The sequence below is a fragment of the Podarcis tiliguerta genome (genome assembly GCF_965153285.1).
Source record: "Podarcis tiliguerta genome assembly, chromosome: 3".
In the NCBI taxonomy this organism is placed as follows: Eukaryota; Metazoa; Chordata; class Lepidosauria; order Squamata; family Lacertidae; genus Podarcis; species Podarcis tiliguerta.
Genome location: NC_139536.1, coordinates 82,480,556 through 82,504,440, shown reverse-complemented (window position 1 = coordinate 82,504,440; position 23,885 = coordinate 82,480,556). Strand labels below are relative to the sequence as shown.

At 45.2% G+C, this 23,885-nt stretch overlaps 2 protein-coding genes across 51 annotated transcripts in view; one reads left to right on the top strand and one right to left on the bottom strand.

The window, feature by feature from the left end:
• ASRGL1 (asparaginase and isoaspartyl peptidase 1) overlaps window positions 1–5,522 on the bottom strand; it is a 68,353-nt gene extending 62,831 nt beyond the window's left edge. The window contains exon 1 of the mRNA XM_083431775.1: window positions 5,433–5,522. The gene's annotated coding sequence lies outside the window, so the exon portion shown is untranslated. The remainder of the gene's footprint in view (window positions 1–5,432) is intronic.
• Window positions 5,523–5,622: 100 nt separating this feature from the next.
• Window positions 5,623–23,885, top strand: part of RIMS1 (regulating synaptic membrane exocytosis 1) — a 224,282-nt gene continuing 206,019 nt past the window's right edge. For 49 of the 50 annotated variants that reach the window (XM_083431403.1, XM_083431391.1, XM_083431389.1 and 46 more), the window contains exon 1: window positions 5,623–6,356. In XM_083431403.1, the coding sequence (XP_083287529.1) occupies window positions 6,184–6,356 (173 nt within the window). In that variant the 5' untranslated portion in view covers window positions 5,623–6,183. The remainder of the gene's footprint in view (window positions 6,357–23,885) is intronic. The other variant, XM_083431359.1, reaches the window with a different exon arrangement.

Sequence of the window (23,885 nt, the reverse complement as noted above, 5' to 3'; positions counted from 1 at the left end):
TTTCAGTCACTAATGTGGATATAGCCAGAGTGTCTCATGGGAATCCAGGTTACTTGTTTAGCTTTCTTTGGATTAACCATGAGCTATGCATAACCAAAGTTTGATCTTGGTTTATGGCTCTAGGTTTGTCTGGGAGAGCTAATCCATGAGCCCAGGTTCAGAAAACACACTAAATTATGACTTAGCTCAGCTCGGTGCTGCAGCAAAATGACTGGGGGAGGAGTGAAATGGCTGCAATCTCCTCTCCTGGAAGCTAGATGTTCACTGAAGCCATGCTAAGCCATGGTTTGGCACAGCGTGACATGGGAACCAAACTTCTGACTCTAACAGGATATTTTTATGTCATCCTTATGCCAAAGCACCCCTGATCTTCACAATCCCTGTTTCCAAATAAGAGCCTCACTTAAATGCTGTTTTTGTTTCAAATTCATGTGTACTGTGGAGATCACACTGGGGATCTGCATTATACAGGATAGGAGGATCAGAGGCAGCATCTGAATATTCCGACTCAGACAGCAAAATGTTTTGGGCTAGCCTTGCTGAGGTGGTAGAATTCTGGATTGTACCACTTCACACTGCAGACATAGGGGTGTGAGGTGTTTCTGAATGCTCCCCTCCCCCAGGATAGAAATGCTAAAATAAAATTTATCCCATGCAGCAAACTACACAGCTTAGATAAATATATAGTACAGGTCTCTCCTTGATGTGCTAGTTGGATGTACAGGATTTTAAAGGAGGCAACATTAAAAATAGCTTCCCCTCCATCTGCAGTGGTGCAGTCCAGAATTCTATAACTTCAGTGTATGTTGTGTGATGGGTCACCACTGTATAACTAGCATCAGTGCTGCCTCTTTTCTCCTTGTATGGGGCATGGCTTCCAGGTGAGAGGGTGTTGCTTCTGTGAAGGCTTGAGGGGCCTTCTAAGAGATGCTACTGTAACTGACCAGAACAACTTGTGACCCACCCAGCCAAATGCAACCCCTGCCCAGCGCTGTAAAAGCAAGACAAGGGGTTGTCAAGAACAAACAAACAAACACCAACAAAACTGTGGGCCTGAGTACATGAACACTGGAATGTGTTTGGCTTGGTGAATCACATTTTGTCTAAGCTGGCTACTTTACACCCAAGCACATTGTGAGGCGAAAAATAAGTAGGCTTGCCAGGTGAATGGTAGCCAAATACGTGTTGAATCCATAAAAAGGGCAAGGGGATGATGACTGTGTGATGTCTGAAAAATTACAGATATCAGCATCTCATACCATGTTCTACTCAGGAGGAGACAGCTTAGCCATGCTTGATGGTATGAGATGTCACAGTGTATATCTGCTCAGATGTAAGTAAATGAGTATTTACTCCCAGATAAATAGGTACAGCAACACAGTTCTGGTAAACCATACAGGGCACTCAGTCTTGTTATACAACCTCAGCAACAAAAGCACGACTTCACTCACCCCCCCATTCCCCCCACCCCCCTAATCACTCCACTTTCAATTTTCTGGGGGGAAGCAAACAATTGTATATCTTTTAACCCATCTTTACCTGTGACTTCCCATAAAAACTGGTTCCTCCACTGCGCTGAGGCTTGAAAAGGCCTTCTAACAGCAGTGTGGGGAGAGGAAGGGTGAGTAGGGGGTATTGCAGCCTAAATAAGGAGGCCTCAGAGGCTGCATTCTGCCAGTGGGCTTGTTGTTGTTGTTTAGTCATTTAGTCGTCTCTGACTCTTCGTGACCCCATGGACCAGAGCACGCCAGGCACTCCTGTCTTCCATTGCCTCCCGCAGTTTGGTCAGACTCATGCTGGTAGCTTCGAGAACACTGTCCAACCATCTCGTCCTCAGGGTTTTCCAAACTTGGGTCTCCAACTGTTTTTGGACTACAGTTCCCATCATCTCTGACCACTGATCCTGCTAGCTAGGTATGGTGGACAACTGGAGACCCAGGCTGGAGACCCAAGTCTGAGAAATCCCGTCCTAGCAGCTAACTACAATTGAATGTAGGGCTCATTCATTTTGTTGTTTAATGTGGATAGTAAGCTTCCTATGCCTCTACATTCTCCATTGCCCGTATGACATTCTGCTCTAAATCGCTACCCTCCCACACTTTCCCCTCCCTCAATCCAATCTTTTTTCATACCTTCTCCTTGGTATGAGAAGACATGAATTGAGGAAGGGGAAAGCATGGGAAGGCAGTAATTTGGAAGAGAACATCATGTGAACAGCAGAGAATTAATGGAGGTATAGGGTGGATGAGCCCTTAGTTATCGCAACCTTGTACACCCATGCTTGTAGTCTTACGGAAACCCTAAGGCAGCTTCCAAAAACATAATGAATTAATAAATAAAACTCATTCAAAATACTGCAGGATAATCAGCTTAAATAAAAAAATCGAGAAAACTTCACAGCAAGACACTAAGCTACAAAGCAATTCTTGAAGATCCAAGTTTTCACTGGTCTCCAGGGGACAAGCAACACATGAGCAAGATTGGCCTCCTTTGATAGTTGTGGTGCCTAAAAAGGCTCTGTCTTTTTTGCCCACCCATTTGAAATAGCAGGATCTCAGATGCTGACCAGAACACACAAAGTGGGTGAGGTTGCTTTTAAGAAGCCTGGCCCCAGATCATTTACGGCAGCCTTCACCAACTTGGTGCCCTCTAGAGGTGGACTACAATTCCCATCAGCGCCATTCAGCATAGCCATTCTGCCTGGAGTTCATGGGAGTTGTGGTCCAAAATATCTAGAGGGCTAATTTAGGGTCTTAATGGTAAGCACTGGCACCTCAAATTCAGCCTGGAAACAAACTGGTAGCCAACAGCATTGAAAGAATTTTTGAGTTCTATGCAATATGCAATAGGGACACGGGTGGCGCTGTGGGTAAAACCTCAGTGCCTAGGACTTGCCAATCGTATGGTTGGCGGTTCGAATCCCCGTGGCGGGGTGAGCTCCCGCCTTTCAGTCCCAGCTCCTGCCCACCTAGCAGTTCGAAAGCACCCCTAAGTGCAAGTAGATAAATAGGTACCGCTCCGGCGGGAAGGTAAACGGTGTTTCCGTGTGCTGCACTGGTGCTGGCTCGCCAGAGCAGCTTCGTCACGCTGGCCACGTGACCTGGAAGTGTCGGACACGACTGGCCCGTACGGGCAGGGGTACCTTTACCTTTATGCAATACCTGGCAAATTTTTGTTAAGAGTCTGGCTAGGGCATTTTGAGCCTACTAAAGCTTCTAAGCCATCTTCAAGGGTCGCATCAGTGCCACACAGAGTACATTGTTGTAGTTCTACATACTGTGTGAAATTTTTGTGTTTGTTTTCGAGAACAGAAGCGTTGGGAGAGGGAATTCAGAGTAACCAAGCGGTAGGAAGTAGGGCTGCTTAGCCCTTCTTCTGCTTGCAACATCTCTGTTCTAAATCACACACATAGCAGAACAGCTTCACCTCTTTGGGATTCAAGGCTTACCAAACCATTTGGAATGGGGAAGTAGCTGGTGGTGAAAAGGCTAAGCAAACCTTATACCCGTTGCTTCCCTCTTCCCAAAGCTGCTTTTATATAATAATGAAGTGATGTGAACAGGTAGGCACCACATGAAAAGCACTCCCAGGTCATGTTTGATGGCAGCAGCTCCAACTTTGGCTCCAGCCTGTGGGTGCCCAGTGCACGTGCCCCATGCCGTAACATCATGGTGTCACATTGTGATGTCATGGTGGTGCAGTGCAGGGAGTGTGCTCTGGTGCAGTGGTGACAACTGGGCTGGGGCTTGCACCCCTGCCATGGGGCCTCTGTTGGGGTCTGCTGTGGCTGCAAATGCACCCCAGAAGCACGTCTGCAGCCACTGTGGGCCCCAATTGAAGCCCCGCAGCCTGAGCGCTCCACTGGAGTGCCAGAGGTAAGGCGATGGTTGGCAGTGACAGGGGGCAGAGGCTGGGCAAAGATTTTGTGGGTGCCCAGGCTCCCTGGAGTGGGGGCCACTGTTTGATGGTCTATGCACCAGAAAGCCCTTGTTGACTATGCCTTCTAGATGCTGTGCAAGTGCAATATACAGTATAATGAAGTAAATTCACGTGTCATGTGATTTCATACATTAAAGTGTATTTCATGGAAGAAATGTATAAGCATCACTTAAGTATAAATACAAAAAGGGATTTAATATTGATACAGGGCTACAGGTGGGGATGGTTTTTTTCAAAGAAACTGGAGATATCTTGGGCAAAGAGCACATTCTAAAAGTGAATGAAATGGGGCAAGTTATCTAAATATAAAGTTGCTTGGGGGAGAAAGCTAATTTATATTCTCCCGATTTGAACCCCCCCTGCAATTCGAGTTCTGTAATTTTGCTGAATGTTTACAAAATGTAATGTGTAATGTTTTTCTTGACTGAGTTGTGTGGCCCCAGAACAAAGGAGACCCACTTTCTCTGTTTGTCTCATGGTTGTAATAGTGACAGCAAATGTACAGATAAGGATATGAGGCTGATAATGTCCAAGGCAAACAAGTCAAAGGCTAACCTAGGATTTGAACAGAAGGTGTTTTCCTCCTTCCAGATAGGATGCTTTAGGCTCCAAGCCTAACCCCACTTATCCGGGAGCAAGCTCCATAGAATTCAACAGGAATTTCTTCTGAATAGACTGGGTTAATATTCTAGCTGCAACCAGCTTTTGTATTCTCCCGGTCAGCAATGCGAATGCAAGTTATACACAGTGGCTCTCATTTCCAGAGGGGGATCCATCTTAGTTGATTGCAGCAAAAACAACACAGAGTTTAACACATTTATGATGTGTTAAAGCTCTCTCCAAATCATCTGCAGATAATTTCATCACATCTGATGAAATGCACTCTGTTCCCCGAACGTTTATGCCATAATAATTGTGTTCGTCTTTAAGGTGCTACAAGGCTCTTTGTCAGTATCCTTGGCTAGCATGCACATTTGATTTAAAACCGTCTCTTCATTTTTTGGCCCCACATAATCTTCACAGGCACACTGTACATAAAGGCGGTGTGCTACAGAGGTGGTGGTGGTGGTGGTGGGGAAACAACACAAAACCCAAGGTTTGATCCCAGGAAGCAATTGTTCTGGATTTCAGTGGGGCCTATCCCATGTTAAGTATGCTTAGGATTGCAGCCTGAGCCCTACACACTTTACATCTACACCTGAATTCAGTGGGGCTCGCTACCAAGAAAGTGCGCAACCTGATCCTAAGCATGATCCTTCAAGCCACTCATTTCGACGGGGGGGGGGCTATGTCGAATCAAGCATGCTTTAGGATTTAGCCTTGCTGCCTACTCCTAGTCCTGTTTTTTAATCAGAAGAAGAGGGGCTGTTAGATTTCAGCAGGCAGGGGGAGGGGACCGCTTGCTCGCAGGTAAATAAATCCGAGTTGGAGAATCGCAGCCTCCAAGAGCGAACAACAACAACAACAAAAACAACAACAACAAAATAGACCACCTTTGCTCCTTTAGATCTAAGTCCAGTGCTCCACCGCCTCGGTTGCAAGAAAGGTGCCCAGGAGGGGGGTGCACGCCCTGGAACGAAACGCTGCCCGTATTGTCTGTAAGAGACAGCCCTCAGCATCCCCCAGGAGTGGAGCAGTTTGGACTCCGCCTAACTGACACCGAACTCCCCTCCCTCCCACTCCGCTCCCGTGCTAGCAGCAGCAGCAGCAGCAGCAGCAGTGGAGCATTTTAGCAGAGCAGCAGCAGCAGCAGCAGCATCCGCCCTTCCCCTCCAGCCCTGACAGTGCACAGAGCCTGGGAGCTGTAATCCTGAGCTGGCTGGCTGGCTGGCTTTGCTGCACGGTCCTGCCTGCCTGCTCCTCGTCGCCGGAGAGGATGGGCAGCCCAGGGCTGCGGAGCACCTTCCCCAGCGCTTCCTAGGAAGGGACCAAAACAAAGGCAGCCCCTCCGTGACTAGCCAGCCCGGGCTGGGGTGGATGCGAGCGACCATGAAAGGCTGGGTCTCCTCCTCCTCCTCCTCCTCTCGCTCTCCTGCCGTGGCTGCCTCTGCTGCTGCTTCTCCTGCCGCCGCTTCCCGAGAGCTGCTGGCTGCTGCTGATGATCAGAGGACTCCCGTGTAAAAGGAGGAGGAGGAGGAAGAAGAGGAAGAAGAGGCGGCGGCGGCGGCGGAGGAGGAGGAGGCGAGGCGTGCTCGGGCTGCCGCTGCCCAAAGGTGTCAAGGTGCTGGCGAGGCGAGGGGGGACATGGCTTCTTCTCCGGCTTCGCTGGGGCCCCGCGGCCCTCGCCCACCCACCGTGCCGCCTCCCATGCAGGAGCTGCCCGACCTGAGCCACCTGACGGAAGAGGAGAGGAACATTATTATGGCTGTGATGGACCGGCAGAAGGAAGAGGAAGAGAAGGAAGAGGCCATGCTCAAGTAAGCCAGAGGCCGGGCTGGCAGGCAGTCCTCCACTCCCTCCCTCGCGCACTCCATTCATGCACTCCCTCCTTCGCCGCGGGAGGGAGGGAGGGAGGGAGGGAAGGTGGGGGAGCTGGTGCTCCCGACAGGGCGAGGAAGGAGAGGCGCTGAAGCAGAGGCAGACTTTTTATGAATGGCGCAAGGAGGGAGGGAGGGAGAGGGGTGCTTTCATGCTTGCTTGTGGGTCACACTCAGGGTACCTTTCCTCCACTCCTCATAGAACTTCCTATGCTCTTGCCTTGGAAACTCTTCCTGCACCTTCTTCCATGGCCTCTCCTAAATAACTGGCGTGGAAGGGGGGGGGGGGGAGGCGATGCGTAAACCGGAAGGCAAAGGAAGGCGAGGTCTGTGAATGAATGGGGGGCCAAGCCATGTGTATGTGCTTCTGAAAGATAAGCTGGACGGCAGGCATTCCCATTCCACCTTTAGGAAGAATTCCTCTGCGAATAATAACAACTCTGCCTATTTTGGGAGGGTCCGATGGGGTGGGGTTTCCCTAGGCAGAGTCTTCAAAAGTCCGTGCTGCCCCCACCTGGTTGAAACGGAGCCCAGCCCAGCTGCCGTGGGACTTTGTGGTGTGTGTGTGTGCCTTGTTGTTAACATCAACCACCTGCAGGAATTCTCCATTTGGGGTGGGTCTTTCTCTTCCCTCCTGCCTCCCTCCCTTTAAAACAATGACAGCAACAACATTTTTCACTGGGGTGTGTTGTACCGAAACGGGGAGGAAGAGATGGCCAAGTATGTATGTATACCAAGAGGCATTTTAACGTGATAAATGCAAAGAATTGCATGTCTCGCCACCTCACAAAAACGGTTGTGCATATATATATATACCTGTTGGTGGAACTGGACAATTGACAGGCTCCATGCCCTAGATCACAAGCTGCAAAAGGGTGTGTGTCTGTGTGTGCTTGTGTGTAAATCGGAGTGTTGGTAGATGCCATATTTGGGTGTTCTCCAGTCCATCCCTTCTCCTTTCCTCAGCCTCGTTTTTTACCCCCATCTGATGCCTTACATGACTATATTTTCTATTCCTCCTGCAAATAAGTGTATTCGAGTCTAATGTGATCTCCAAATTTATATCTCCTGTATAAAAATAGATGTGTAGTTGGGCCTGTAAAGGGGGATCAGGCTTTTTCTTTATGCTCGAGGCCTGCTTTCTTTTTGGATGGAAAGGGCAGTCTAGATTGCAGAACACAACCCTTCTAGCTCATATTTAAGCCCCCCTATCGGTGTTCAAAACATTCCTTTTCCTCCCGGTGGATTTCCTGCTTCCATGTGTTTATTTAGAAGATCAGGTTTAGTGGCTTTCACGGAAGGTGTGTAAGCATATGGGGAAGCTTTTCTCTTTGGGTGGAATCCCAAACAATGACTTCTGAGGTGCAAGTTCTGGTGTTTGTTCCTCTCCTCTCCCCCCTGCTAGCAGTGTCATCTATAATAGATGGGAAATATGGAATCCCTGCAGGCTCTCAACTTCTATGCTGTCTACTGCGAGTGATGGGGGGGGGGGGCACAGCGTCAGTCTCTCATTGTGGTGTTGCCTCTTCCTCCTCTGATCTGCACTGGGGTTTGAATTTCTGCAGTAGTGGTGGCAGTTGCCACCATCAATTGCACAAATGTACACTAAGGCCCAGTAATTGGGAACGAAATGGCTCGACTTTGCTGCTGTTTAAGGGTTATGGTGCCGTGAGAACAGAAGGCAGCTGTTTGCAACCCTTGGGGTGTGGTTGATAATCTTGGGAGAGGAGAGGAATAGGAATAGCAGAGTGCATGTCAATGTAACAGTGAAAGTATGTCTTTATAAATAAAGATATGGAAAGATAACAGGAGAGCTGAAATGTTACAGACGTTTGGTCCATTCCCTTAACCCCTGCCTACTATTCACTTACAACTATTTAAACTTTCTGCTGCACCCTTTAACACAGCACCCTACATCAACAGCCCAGCCCTAAACAGTGGCTTTGCTTCCTTGTGGCATGCTTAAGGCGGCATTGTATTGAATAGATTTCTAAAGGAACGCTGCTAGTTTGTATTCTGCCTCCATTGACAAAAAAAGGTGTTATTTGTGAGCCTCATGACAGCCTTGCAATATAGGTGAGGTTGGCAGAGGGTGTGAAGCCCGAGGCCATTTAAATAAAATTCTGCACCATGCTGCTGCTGGGAGCACTGGGGCAGCCAACCTGTGCCACACCTGCCGCAAGCAGCATAGCCGGTGGGTTTTGGTGGCACACCTGGGCCAAAGCAGGTGTGAGCCTGCCTAGAGCAGAGAGATAGAACTGCCCTCTTGCCTGCTTCTCTCCTGCTGCACTGCTTTCTGGCCAGGTATAGTAAAGATACATCGTCACTGAGGCATCATGGAAGAGCTTTTCAGGCACTGGAGAAGGGCTTTCCCAAGCTCCAGACTTGACTTGTGGCTTGCTTGCTTGAAAAGAAAAGAAAAGAGAAAATTTTGGCCACGGTTGCTCTCTGCTCTGCCATTTTGGCCCTCAGTATTTAAAATCTATTCCAGGAGGCTGTAGTGGGAGCCTTCCAAGCTTTCGTTGAAGGAATTTGTGGACGCCTCTGGAAAGTTAACATTTGGACACAGCTCTTTGAGGATTGCACTTTAAAGCTAGATGAGTTTACGTTGCTCGATCAAGTGTTCAAAAGGGCTGTGGTACCGAAAGGAACTTCTTTCCGTTAGGCTTATGCACCCACACATTTTTTTGCAAAGCAACCTGAGTAATAATAAAGGTGCTGCTGCATCAGGTATGGGAAAGTGGGCTTTTGGTTGGGCGTTTCCCTTCTGGAATCAAGAGCAATTCAGGAGAAGCTTGGCACATGGCAAAGTGGATAATGTGCTTTGTGCAGTGGGAAAGAGGGAGAACTTAGAATAGTATGCAAATAGGGCTGACAGCTTCTTACTAGCCCTGTTCCTTTAGCTTCAGGTCGATAAAAGTCCACCTGCCAGGTGGTTTTTGTGTGGCATGGCCTGCCCCAAACGTGAGGTTATGGTAGGGATGAGGAACCTGGCACCCTGTGGATGCTGTTGGATTCCAACTCCCACCAGCCTCAGCTAGCCAGGGAGATGATGGGAGCCATAGTTCAACAATATCTGGAGGGCCACAAAGTTATTGTTGAAGAAGTACTACATTACATTATGTTATATTGTGGGAAGCATTCCCTTGTGGTCCTTCAAGGAATAATGACCCTTGGAGAACAATAATTTTGAGGGAAAGAATGTTATACTTGAACTTTCATGGGCAGTCCCTTCTTTTTGTGGGAAAGAGGCTTGGGGAAATGACTATTCTTGGCAGTGTTGGAAAATAGCCAGGTGCGTTTTTCGACTGCTGTGGGTCCAGTTGCTACCACGTGAAGGTCTCTGGGTACCAGGTTGGCGACTGGGGAAAGCAAAACGTCACTTAGAGAAGGATCTGAAATATTTTCCTTGAAGCTTGAATTTGTTTTATTTTGGATTGTTTTATTTGACAATTTTATGTGTTGTAAACCTCTTTGAGATTTGTTCTTTAAAATATAAAGCAGTATAGAAATGATGATGATAATGATAAATCTCATTGCGGTGGGGGAAAACAGTTTAAGGTGCCATTTGGCGATTAGATTATACATCTGAGTTTCTAATGCTGCTTTTTGTCGCTGAGGTCAATGCTTTGTCAAGAAGCAAGTAAAACAACAAACGTAGCTGTCTCGGCCCATAATAAACTGTTTGAATGGTTTTTATATATGAAATTTGTTTTATGTATCTTGTTGATGTTTTTAATGGTTAAAACACTTCAAGTTGTTTCGTAGGAAGTGGTTCATGAATGGAATGCAAATAAATAAATATATAAATAAAGCAGCACAAATGAGGGGTGCAGGCTTTGGAGTTATCCAGAACTCTTCATCAGGCCATGGGAAGCAAAGTAGGAGGGAAGAGACCGTGGCTGGCTGTAGCACCATGAGTCTACATTTGGTAAGAGTCTGCAGGCAAAATGTGGAAGGAGGTAGCAGACATTCAAGTGGGGCTTTTTTGCAGAGCACTGAGACCTGCGGGTATAGGGCGGTATATAAATTCAATTAATAATAATAATAATAATAATAATAATAATAATAAGATGATGATGATGATGATGAATGTATGCTGCTGCTTCCTGCATTGTGCTTTAAGACTCTTACTAGATCCAAACTACAAGAAAGAAGATTCCACCTAAACATTAGGAAGAACTTCCTGACAGTAAGAACTGTTCGACAGTGGAATTTGCTGACAGTGGAATTTGCTGCCAAGGAGTGTGGTGGAGTCTCCTTCTTTGGAGGTCTTTAAGCAGAGGCTTGACAACCACTTGATGGCCCTTGTGGTCTCTTCCAACTCTATGATTCTACGATTCTATGATTCTAGATGTACTCATGGTGCTACCACCAACCAGTTTTTCTCTTTCTCTTTCTCTTCCCCTGTACCTGCCCTTCCTGGTTTGCATGCAATCTATCCTGATGAAGAGCTCTGGGAAACTTGAAAGATTTCACACCAGTTTGTGATAACAAAACTAAAACAGGTCGCCAGGCTAAAGATGAAAAGCCACTGATTGAGGCTGCAACCCTATGCCCAGTTTTGGGGGAGCAAGTCCCATTGAACTTAGTGGAACTTAAGTTTTGATGGAGACATGTTAGATGGTGCTGTGAGCCAGTCTTCCAGTGAGTCAAAAGCCAGTAACGATGCACTCTTGCATTCACTTGTTGGCACCTCTTAGAATGCCCAAAGCTGCTGCTGTTCTGGATTACAAAAATAAAAATGTGTTTAATGTAATCCTGCATGATGCCACATTTGTCCTCATAGCTAGCTAAATTGGTAGTGTTGGTCTGGCTTACTCATGCTGACTTAGGTGGTTTCCCTGGCCTTTGTGATGCTCTCCGGCCATATATCCTACGTGGCCTTTCCACAGACTCACCCAAATCATATATTTTAGCGAAGGTGTGATTCTCCTGCAAGTAACTGTGTCAGTGGCGTAATGCAATATCCCGCCTGCCTGCCCTTAATAGAGAAGGAGTGGCTACGCTTTTGTCTCCCTTAACAATTGTCTAGATATTTATTTCTGTGCAGGTGGCTATACTGCTCCTAAAGAATTAAACAAAACTAAGCGAAACTGAAATAGCACAGGCATGGGAGTGTTGTGTCACTCACCAGTAATTTAGGCTGCAATGCCTTCCATTTATCTAGGAGTAAGCCCCCATTGAATTCAGCAGGTCTTAACTTCTGCACAGACAGGTTGTGCTTCTAGTCATAGAGAATACTGTATCAAGTTGTTACCAGAGACACCTAGGCAACCACATCTAGTGCATCAGTGCCAACAGCAATAAAAGCACCTTTGGGGGGAAAACATTATAGTATTTTGTACCTGGGAAAAACGAACTTCAAAATGCGTTGGCCCTCCAATTAAAATGGCACCTTAAGAGGAGGCAGCAGGTTGTGTGCAGCAAATAAGGATAGAAATGCAGTAGGAGAAACAAATGAAATAAACTGAAAAATGTAGAGAGCTTTGCTGGCTTATTGTTAGCAGAGAAAAATCCAAACAGGGTAGCAACTTATTGCATAGTAATTAATATGCACCAACGTGCATTAATTATTATTAATTTAATTTAACAATTTATATACCACGTAATTACAACTGTCTGAAAGCAGTGAACTCAATAAATACAATAGAGATACATTTTTTTTTAAAAAAAGTCTCCAGTAGGCACTGGAAGTTCAATATTTATTCATTTCATAAAACTTATACACTGCTTGATTGTTTTTTGGGGGCCTATCTGATCTGAGCTGCAAGAAAGTTCTACAACGCTGGCTTGGCTCCTGATGGAGGCATGTATACATAATATATACATAATTTTATTTGTATGCTGCCTTTCCACAATTCAAACCATGCTCAAGGTGGCTTACGACATGAAAAAAATGCTTAATGTGCTTTGTAGATTGACCATATATTCAAACCTTTCCCTACCTGTGGACCTCCAGAGGTCTTTGACTTTGACTTCCAGTGGTCAGGGATGATGGGAGTGGTTGTCCAAAATGCCTGGAGGTCACCAGGAGAAGGCTGATCTAGTTATTCTATATTTCATGTTGGCCCACTTCCCTCCAAGAGAAACCAAAACCTCAGGGGGGAAACAGAAAAGTTTGTGTGTGTGTGTATATCATCTATCATCTATCTATCATCTATATCTATCTATCATCTATCTATCTATCTATCTATCTATCTATCTATCTATCTATCTATCTATCTATCATCTTCAAGGATTTCCAGTGTTTTTTCAGCCAATGGACACATTTGGATTTTTGAGTGCTGTGGGCAGACACCACCCGCTCCCCTCAAGAGATAGAAAGGAAGAGAGAGTGCTTGCACACACATCAGTTCCCCAGGAGATCTGGGTAGAATTCAGATATTAACCTGAGCCTTGAAAATAATGTAAGAGGCGAAAGGGAAAGTGGGTTAAAGCATCACTCTTCCAACTTCCTCTTTCACCTCTTTCAAAAGAGAAAAAGGTAACAACTCAGCACCTACAAAGAACTTGGTGCTCTGGCCATTGTCTCAACACGGGTCCCTACTCAGAAGCAGAAAGGAAGGAAGGAATTCCAGATGACAACTACTGTTGGTATAGCAAAGCAACCAGCCCCATCCTTGTATTGTGGTGTCTTCTTGTGCCGTAGCATCAAAAAACGGGCTACTAAAAGCTGCATTTTCCTTTGGTGCTGGTTGTCCTCTTAGCAAGGGGATCTCAAATGATGCTGCCGATCTCCACTGAGATATCTGACCTCACAATATGGCTTAAAGATATTCAGAGGCAGTGGGTATATTTATTTTCTGCTGTTAAGTACAAAGCCTACACCAGGAAAATCTGTAAACGCGGCTGTTTTCAGGAGCGCTCAGCGCTCCCTTCAGTTCCTACCAAGTGAAGTCAGTTGGCGTTTTTACCAAAGGCTGCACTGGGAGCAAAGTTAGGTCAATGCTAAGTGCTCTGGAAAACCCCATCCATTACATTTGGGGACGGTGACTCTAAGGCACTTTTATAACTTGTGATGTTAATTCTTAGTGACTGTAGATGAAGCAATCCTGCATACAAGGGATAAGGGCAAAAATGGTTGATGTATTATGTTTTGAAGATACCCCTGAATCTTTTGAAATTATTTGCCAAGGTAAATACAGATTAGGATTATAACTATATGAAAAGTTGTTTATATTGTATACTGCTAGAGATTTTAAAATATTAAGTGGGCTATAAATGTTAAATAAATAAATGGTAATGAGAAACATGCATGCACACACGATATAGAAGCCAAATGCAAAGAGTGAAGCACAGATGTTAGCTTTTTCTAATCTATGATTTCAGCCAACATGTCTTCTGCTTTTCCCTTCATATTATCCCTAATGTATACTTGGAGGAGTATATCACTAGTAAGCCTAATCTTACGGTCTACTTCAGTAAATGTAATCTGCCACTGCATAAACTCATTTAAATATTGTGTTTTTTAAAGTGCTGTAACTTGCCCTGGTACCTTATGGTGAAGGATGGGTAAGAAATGGAATCACCATAATCTCCCTATGGATAACAGATAGCATTATTTTATTACACATTAATCTTTGTGGTGGCAATTTACTGTAATGGATCATTTCTGTGTGGATTGATCAACGTGTAATGTGTGTTGTGGCGTTCTGTATATGATGCATATAATCACGTTCAGTAATTCAGGACCTAGAAAGATGTTGAATAACTTTATAGATAGATAAAGACACGAGTGAGAGGATGCTGTAGGAGAGAGTTTCAACCAGTGTATATCCCCCTTTATTGTTAAAGATCATAGGTCATAGCTGTGATTTTATTTATTTGTTTTATTATTGCCTGCCCTTTACATTATTAAAACACAATAATAAAAAGTTTAAAAAACAAATAACCCTTAAAATCACAAAATAAGGTGGGTCCTAAAAATATACTCAAGTGTCAAATGCCAATGTAAAAAGGCACATTTTCAGCGCTGTGGGGTCGGAGCTTCAAAGAGTCAATTAGACAGCAGTAAAATGTTTTTTTATTTTGTCATGACAAAGTAATGGTACAGACACGCGTTGCCCAATGTCTGCCCCCGAATTCTGAGCGAGCCAGCTTTTTATACATTTGCAGAATAGAAGACCACCTGATTTCTTGTAAACCACCTGATTTCTGGGGAATCAAAACTTATAATAAGTTCCTATTACCATGTAAGGTCTTGGTCTCCCCTCCCTCCTTCCTGCAACCTCCCTCATCCTGGTATGACAGTAAATCCTTGTTCTTTATCTCTATCTGCCCAAGCTAGACATTCCAACGAGGGGCCCAATTGCACTGCAACATTTAAGCAACAAACCCTGTCCCTCTGGCTAGTGTATCCCTTTGGGATAATACAACAATTACATTGTAATATGCCCCTTCACCATCATGTCGCCTCTTACATGCATTGTTTTCTAAACTAAAAAGCCTCAAATTTTGCAACCTTTCCTCATAGGGGAGTTGCTGCAAACCTTTGTCATTTGGGTTGCCCTTTTCTAAACCTTTGCTAAACTCTGCAATATCCTTTTTGAGGTGAGGCAATCAGAATTGTACAGTTTTCCACGTGCAGTCGTACCATAGATTTATATGGCATTATGAAGTTGACAAGTTTATTTTCAATCTCTGATGATTCCTAACATGGAATCCACCCTTTTCACAGTCACTGCACACTGATTTCCCAACCAGTTACTAATTGATGGCAGGACCTCGCCTTTTCTTCCATAACTGCTAAGCTCACTCAGGAGTCTTTGCTGAGAGATTTTGTCAACAGCGTTTTGAAAGTCAAAATACTCAGTGTCTATTGGATAAGCACCAGTAGTGTTTGCACTTGCAGGCAGGCATCATGAAAAGGACAAGAGAAAATGGCTTAAAGAGAAGCAAATTGCATTTTTAAAAAAGACTATTTAAGCTGAAAAGCAGCTTGCCTTTTCAGCAGTGGAAACCAAGGGAAGAGAATCAAGTTTCAGAGTGGGACACATGTGACTGAAGAAGTTATTGCTCCTACCAGTTGGAGCCTCATATTTTCTCTTTTGACAGGGTTTGGATTTCCCAATTCCAGGTGGTGGTTTTTCCCAGCCCTGCTATGAAATTCTTTTTCATGGCAGATGATGTTCTGGATTTGAAGTGTGTTCTCTGCCATTGCATCATGGTCTCTTTCCAGTCTTTGAGTGAGGAGCCAGAAAGTTCCCTGCTGAATGTTTGCAGGACCAGCCTCACCCTGCAGTTTAAAGGTTTATAGCAGTCAGGATCCGAGCACCCAAAAACCCAACCTATCTTAGTGGACCATGATGGCTGTAGGGTTGTTGTTGTTTTTTGTCTTTTTAAAAGACAGCAGTAGGACAATATGAACAACACACAGGTATGGCACAATGACTTGAACCTCCAGGAGCCCTGTGCTATGCACACAAGGACTTTGCAGATGAATGGGTCCTTTGGAAGCAGCTGCAGTTTGAGGTCCACATAGGTCTGATCAGTGAGGAGAATGAAACTCGTATTTTTGTCTCCTTCGAGACAGCCCGCTCTTGGTCAGTGAGTGCAATGAGCTGAAAATGCTACCCGCCGTAGACCGGAAGCCAAAGACCTCTGTGTCAACTATTTCAATTCTGATGACAACTTCAGAGGCCTGGAGTTCCCTAAAGTGCCATGAAACAGTGGAACTAAATAAATTCTATACAAGGCATTGGCTACAATATATATTACACAGTGGTTCCCAACTCTGACGAGGACCCCCTTTTTCACACCAAAGAATTTCATGGACACACCCACCCACCCATGCTTATTGTTGTAATTTTAGGCTCCATTAATTGAGAAAATGCATACCAACAACAAACTACTGTATTATGAACCTGGTAATGGTTTTAAATGGCTTCACTTTTTATCGTCATAACAACCACCTACATATGTTTGAAAAACAGTACAGTACATATACATCCTATTGAAAAATAGTAGTGCATATATGTTTGAGACATAATTTATTTTAGTCAGCTTTCAGTGAGATGATACTGTCCCATCACATGGGTTAGTATAATATCCAACTGTCAGTATGTAGTTGGAGTTGGTGCAGCCTAAGGTAGCAAAATGTTTTTCTGGAAGTAGAGTTTTATGGAAAATTACTGTGCTCAGACTTCTTTAATTCTGTGTATTTTGCATCTACCTGGCTCTGGTTGGTAAATCCTGGGGCTCTAGTAAAAAGTAGTATATTTGACAAATCTAAGGTCATCACTTAACCCTTGCACAGCTTATTTTAGAAATTAAACTTGTATGAGGTAATGAGGAAAGACAGGAGCTCTGTATGCCATTTACATGAGTATTTCCACAGTACTGTATATGTCCGTCCGTTCCCCGCCCCGCCCCCCGGCTATGACTCTTTCATTCCTAGGGGGCTGCATTGTGCAAAATGTGCATCTTGGTAGATAAGAGAGGTGACCTGGAGTTTGTGTGTGTGTGAAATTTGTGCATAGGGTTAGCTCATAACTCCAGAAAGTGTCAATTTCTATTGATTGTGCTTGTTGCTGGGGAGGAACAGGGTCAAATGGCAGAATGTGAACCACTGAGGTTTCACTAAGGGCTCATTCTTTCCCCTTTTTAAAAGCATGTTCTCTCCCACCTTGGTTTCATACAGTTACAATGACTAAGCCTTCGTGCAAGATTTGATGAAACTGAATGCTCTGATCCTAAGCCTTGCTGCAACAGCACAGCACACTTAGGAGGGGATATATTTAGAAGTGTGCTTGCACAATGTCACAAGCTGTGATGTTATTTCGCAAGCAGAGATGCCAACACAAATAACAGAGCATATTAGGTCATTCTTGATTGTAGATTTATTTGTTCATTTAAAAATACCCTGATTACAGAAATATTCATACTTGAAACCTGCACGGCATTTCAGCATCTGTGATTAGTAGTCAGATGCCTCACCCACTGGAAGGTTCTCTTTTGAATATTGGCTATTCAAATCATCATCATCGTCGTCATCGTCATCATCTTGTTTATATGGCATGTTTGTACATTTCATTGCTTTGTCTTGTGTGGGAAATAAGGCAGCTGAGGTTGGCCTTGTTCAAAACAGAGGATTCTGGAGAGCTCGGCCATATTGTGTCATGGACTGGTTGGACGCAGAGGCATAGTGGGAGGAACCAGCTGGTGAACAGCCAAGGGAAGAAGGCTCAGAGCTGAGGAAGTGGTGGTAGGACAACGATGAGTAGTCAGAGGGAGAAGACTGGGAAGAGGTAACAGGGCTTAGTGAGCTGGGCGAGTCAATGGCAGAGAGAGGTCCAGAAACAGGCAGAAGCTGAAGCAGGCCAGTGGGAAGAGGGAGGCCAAGAGGCAGAGGTGAGTCAGGCAGGTGAAGAGTCATAGGTGTCTCCTCCTGCTGCCCCCCCCCAAGTGACTTGCGGAACCAGAAGAGGCTGAAACAGGCAGAACAGTGACAGGCTGCATGCAGGCACCGTCTCTGATTGCTTGGGAAAATCCCCAGAGAAGAGGGGACTTAGACGACCATGGGGAGGTGGGGACTTTCAGTCTCGGCAACTGATTCATGGGGCCAGACCTACCGAGATGAGCTGCTGTGCTCATTAGCCAAGACTGTGAAGATGGTGTTTCTGCTAATAAAGAGTTAACTCCAACTTGAGTGTGATTTACTTCCGGCCAACTCTTTGTCATATTAATACTCTAATGATTTCAGTGGAACTACAATGATATGAAATAAGAAATAACCAGGGAGCTACGTGGCACTGAGTTGAAAGCAGTCCTTTAGAGTGAGAGAAATCTCAGAAAAATGCAAGGGGCAGCTAATAATTCTAACCCAAACAATGCTGGGGAGATGTTATCTGTGCTGCCCCTTTCTCAGGAGCAAAATGGGTGTTCAGCGCCACTTTTTCTCTTTGAATGCTTCAGTTCACTTTGATAATGATTTAGTTGCTGACATAATATGGGGCTGGGGGGGGGGGGAGCCTGCATGGGACATGCAGGTGACCCTAGTTGATGTAAGCCCAGCCATTCACCCTATAAAAAGGAATCTGCAGAATTCTGGCTGCTGCTTCTTTTTTTGAGATGCTTTAGGTCTTTCTGCTCTATTTCTCATAGTCTTGCTAAATGTGGAGAAAATATTCCTGGTATCCAAATTAAAAATGCATAGTTTGGGGGCTATGGGGAGTTGTTTATAGTCCCTATTTGGTTATTTAATTCTAAACCACTAACCTTGCCTTTCTGTAATTTACCCAGCATCAGTGAAAATGCTTGCTACAGCTTTCAGGAATACATTGAAAGTGTTAGTTTTCTGTCCTTTTGAAGTCCAGAGCCACTATGAGAGTAATTTCTGGCTATTTATATGGGCTGCAGGTGCACCTGTGATATGTTGCTAATAATTTAAGACTTGAGCGCCATGAAAAGTTCCAGTTTCGGCTTGTGTTCCTGATTTATTGGAACCTTAGAGGTTGTATTAACTCATTTTTCATTTGAAAACAGCTGTTTTATCAGCAATCGGCACTTAGGAAGGAGGAAGTATTACTTGATCAACAGCATTCCATGATTTATGTTGAATCTATTCGTTTTTCATTTGTCCAGAGAAAGGTCATCGTTGTACTACTAAAGTTTCCCTTTGAGGAAAGGGTGCTGTGCATCATCTCCATTTACATAATTTGAAATGTCCACTTTTTCATTCCAAGATGCACCCTTCCTATTTAATTACGATATAAACAATCTCATCCTTGATATGGCATCCCCATCCTTTTTTGCCCCCCACCCTTGGGAATCGTAAAGTGCCAATTCTGCTCTATGCCAATGATTTAGTTTTGTTATCTCAGAATAAAATCAGACTTTATCTCAGAATAAAATCAGAAGGATGCTGGTTAATTTGGACAGCTGTGTAAAAAAGAGCACCTAAAGTTAACTACAATAAAACCAAGGTCTTTATTTTCTTTTATCTCAGAATAAAATCAGAAGGATGCTGGTTAATTTGGACAGCTGTGTAAAAAAGAGCACCTAAAATTAACTACAATAAAACCAAGGTCATTGTATTTGGCAAGAGGACTATCAAGTCCAGGTGGACTCTAGACGGTCACACCCCTGATCAAGTGCTCAGTTTTAAATATCTAGGATTATTTATCGATGGGAAATCACCATGGAAACCCCATCTGGAAGCAATTAAGCTAATATCTGGCCATTCTACTGGGCAGCTATATAGGTTAGGGTTTTAGATATTTGTCTCTAAAATCATCACCCAAATGCTCTACGGGGCTGAGTTATGGGGAACTGGTATCAAAACTGAAATAGAGGTCCTGCAAAATAAATTTATGATGCAGATTTTGGGGCTTCCCTGTGGGACACCGGCAGCCCACCTCAGAGCTGAGTTTGGCCTCCTCTCACTAGCAGCCAGAATTGATCTAGCCTATCTGAGATACTGGCACAGGCTAAATGCCTTTGAGGATCATACTCTTACTAAGATCTGCTGGTTAGAGCAACTAAGGACAGGGGCTGAGCACCAAAGTGCCAAGTTAAGTTTAGGACTTATAATCTTCAAATGGATAATTATTTAGTTCTTAGGCCACATGACTTTAGAAATTGGATTTTTGATCAGGATGCCAACCAAGACAGAGCATCCATCATTGCCGCCTGTTACTCTATTTGGTACCCCCAAATTAAGATGGATCACTCAAGGCCCTGTTACTTTGAGACTCTGACCTTCCCACAACTATGCAGGGCCTCTGCAGAACTAAGATTTCAACAGATGCCCTCAGCATATTTAGAGGGGAGATATTGGGGAATTCCCCATATGGATCACATATGTATATATGGATGAAATCAGGTAGAGGATATCACACCATCTGCTGATTTGCCCCCTGTATACAACGCCCAGAGGAAAATTTATATTGCCAGTTCTTAATTGGCTTCCAGTTCGATCCACACAGGAAGTGACAGTTGAACTCCTAGCAGATAACTATCAATATATTACACACCAGGTAGCCAAATTTGCACTGGCAGCCAAGAAGCTCCGTTCCAGCTATGTGAATGCACGCCAATCTTAAGTTTTAATGTTGTAAATTTCTTTTTATGTTGCAAACTGCTACAGGTTGTATGATTTTGGATGAAAGTTTCCTTTCATTCTCTGTCGTCCATGGTAAAGGCCTTTGGCTATATGCAATAAAATTGATTGACTGACATTCCAACATGCAAAAAAAGGAGGAACTGTTTGGAAGTGCCTGTACGATCCCCACAGTGAATCTGCCTGTTCCTTTTGTTGTTGCTCTTCTTTAGCAATTGCAACTGTGTTCTAGAACACTTGCTTTAAGGTTGTAGTCCTGTTCCCACTTACCTGGGAGTAAGTTCTATTAAGCTCACACGAGTTACTTCTGAGTAGACATGCTTAGGATTTCATTGTCAAGCACACAAGTCATGTGAGTTCACACCTCAGGGGATTTCTGATGGGTTGCCTGCAGATCCCTGCAGTGTGTACTTGAATGGGAAGGCATATACATTTTTTCCTGACAGGATGTGTGAAATGGCCCACCACAGTTGGATAGTCTTTGCCAATTTGCAAGAGTGTCTGCCTTGGCTCTGCTTCTATGCACTTTCTTCAAATGATTGGATTTTGGTGTGACATTTATTGATCGGAAGGTCTTCTGTGCTTGCTTACACAAGGTAAATGTAGAGCTTGGGATATATACTCCTTTAAAGAAACATGTTCCTTATAACTCCTCACCTATCATGTCCTGCTCATGATCTGTGCAAATAGTAAGAACACAGTGTTGTGACGTGGGGTTTGTGATTTCAGCTCTCTTGACATAATCTGCTGGAGACAGTTCTCTAGTAACACTTCTTTATTACAGCAAACAAGACTGAAGACTGAGGAGGGGAAAGCTACATTTATAGGGACAGGGGACTAGCTAGAAAGGATACATTTTGGAGGGAACAATATCAGGCAATCACAGTCCTGCCTTTTGGAGGAAACCAATAAGACAGAGGATCCAAATACAGCAGTTTAAATGAACCAATAGTAGCTGTACCCCCTGAAACCAAAAGGCAGTTACTTTACCCTAATGCAATTATAGACAATAATAATACAGATATAAAATCCTTTGACTCAATACACAACACCCCTCCCCCCCTAGTGAGCACAGCAGACGTAATCTCTCAGGTACTGTGGGGTCCTACAACTTCTACTTGATCTCCTGACAACAGGCGTTGCCGGTTCTGGATTGGGTGTTACCTGTGGTAGAGGGGCTGCTATAGGGGTTTCCTCAGGAACAGATGGAGTCCCAGACATCTCAGGGTTCCCTACCTGTACCTCGTCATCATGAGGACTAGCAGACCCTGGTTCATTTGCTGAAGCCCCTGGTGACTGCACCTCTGGGCCATTTTCACTCTGGTCTTGCAGCTCTGCGTCGTTAGCCAGGGATGAATTATCTGACTCCTCCCTGCTGAGCGCCCGGCGCCTCAGCTGATCTATATGTCTCTTCCAAACTTGCCCATTTTCCAAGGTTACATAATAGGACACAGGTCCACTAGCCCGGGTGACCACACCAGCCACCCACCGCGAACCTCGTGAATAGTTCCTCACCCAGACCAGATCTTCAGGGGCGAGATACCTTGTTGTGTCAGTCTCAGCCTGGGGGTTTGCTCTTGAATTATGGTTTGGCATTTTATCCGGGTGGACATAATCCAGCACCGTTACCAGTCTTCTACCCAAGAGCAGCTCAGCTGGCGACTTGCCCGTCGCAGTACACGGCGTCGCATGCTGCAAAAATAACATTCGCGCGATGCGAGCTGACCAGTTACCCTCCATTAAGCGCGCAATGGATTCTTTGGCTGTTCTTACCATGCGCTCAGCCTGCCCATTGGAGGATGGGTGAAAGGGCGCGGATGTGACCCCTCTTATGAAGTTATCAGCCAAGAATGCCCTGAATTCTTGGGATACAAAAGCTGCCCCATTATCTGATACAATGGTCTCAGGTAACCCGTGGGTTGCAAACAGCTGCCTCAACACCTTGATTACGGCAGCTGATGCCATGCTAGGGACCATCGCCACTTCTAACCATTTGGAATATGCATCGACGACAACCAAAAAGACCTTCCCCTGGAATGGCCCAGCAAAATCTAAGTGCAGCCGGCTCCAGGGAGATCTGGACTGCTCCCACCAGTGAACTGGTGCTCTGGCCACTTCTGGCCGCACCTCTTGGCATGCCTTACATGTTCGTACCCATTGTTCTATGTTCTGGTCCATTCCAGGCCACCACACATAACATCGGGCTAGCGACTTCATCCTGACCATTCCCGGGTGTCCCATGTGAAGCGTCTCAAGCACCCTGTTTCTCAGTGGTGCTGGGATGATCACCCTATCTCCCCACAGGAGACAACCCTTATGCATGGACAACTCGTGCTGCCTTGTCGCATAAGGCCTGAATTTGTCTTCATGCGGACCACCTGGCCACCCCCTCCCCACCCAAGTGAGCACACGGGAGAGAACAGCATCTTTCCTCGTTTTCTCAGCTATATCAGTAGCCGTTACAGGAGCCCCCGGAAGTGTTTCCAGCATCATTATGTGCTCCGCTGGAGCGGGATCCTCATTGCTCCCGCCAGGAAGGGGCAATCGACTCAGCGCATCAGCGTGGCACAACCGTTTCCCCGGCACATGGGTCAAGGTGTACTGGAACCCGTTCAGGAATATAGACCAACGCAACATTCTGGGGGAGAGAATTTGTGGCGTTTGTTTGTTCGGGTTGAACAACCCTAACAGTGGTTTGTGGTCCGTTTCAATGGAGAAATGGCGACCGTACACATAATCATGGAACTTTTTGATTCCTGCCACAATTGCAAGCGCCTCTTTGTCAATTTGAGCATAGTTGCGCTCCGTGGGCGACAACGTACGGGAATAGAAAGAGATGGGCTTTTCCGACCCATCCAGTTCCCTATGACTCAGCACCGCCCCCAGGCCGTATTGAGAGGCATCACATGCCAGGACCAGCGGCTTTGACTCATCATAATGAGCAAGGACGCTCCCGCTACTCAGCATTCTTCGCAAGGAGTCAAAAGCCTTCTGCTGCCCCTGCCCCCATCGCCACACATTCTTTTTCTGCAACAGTCTATGTAATGGTTCAGCTACCGAAGCTTTATGGGGTAAGAACGAATGATAAAAGTTAATAAGTCCCAGGAATGACTGCAACTCCGTCTTGTTCTGTGGTCGTGGTGCCTCGATGATGGCCTTAATCTTAGCATCTGTGGGGTGGATGCCTGATGCATCAATTTTAAACCCCAAGAAATCCACAGCTGGCACCCCAAAACTGCATTTTTCCTTTTTCAGTTGCAACCCCACCTCCTTGAACTTGAGCAACACTGCACGGACACGCGCAACCAGTTCCTGTGGGTCTTTTCCAGCAATCAAAACGTCATCAAAAAATGGCAAGACCCCCGGCAGACCTCTTAACAGGCGTTCCATGAGCCCTTGAAAAATCC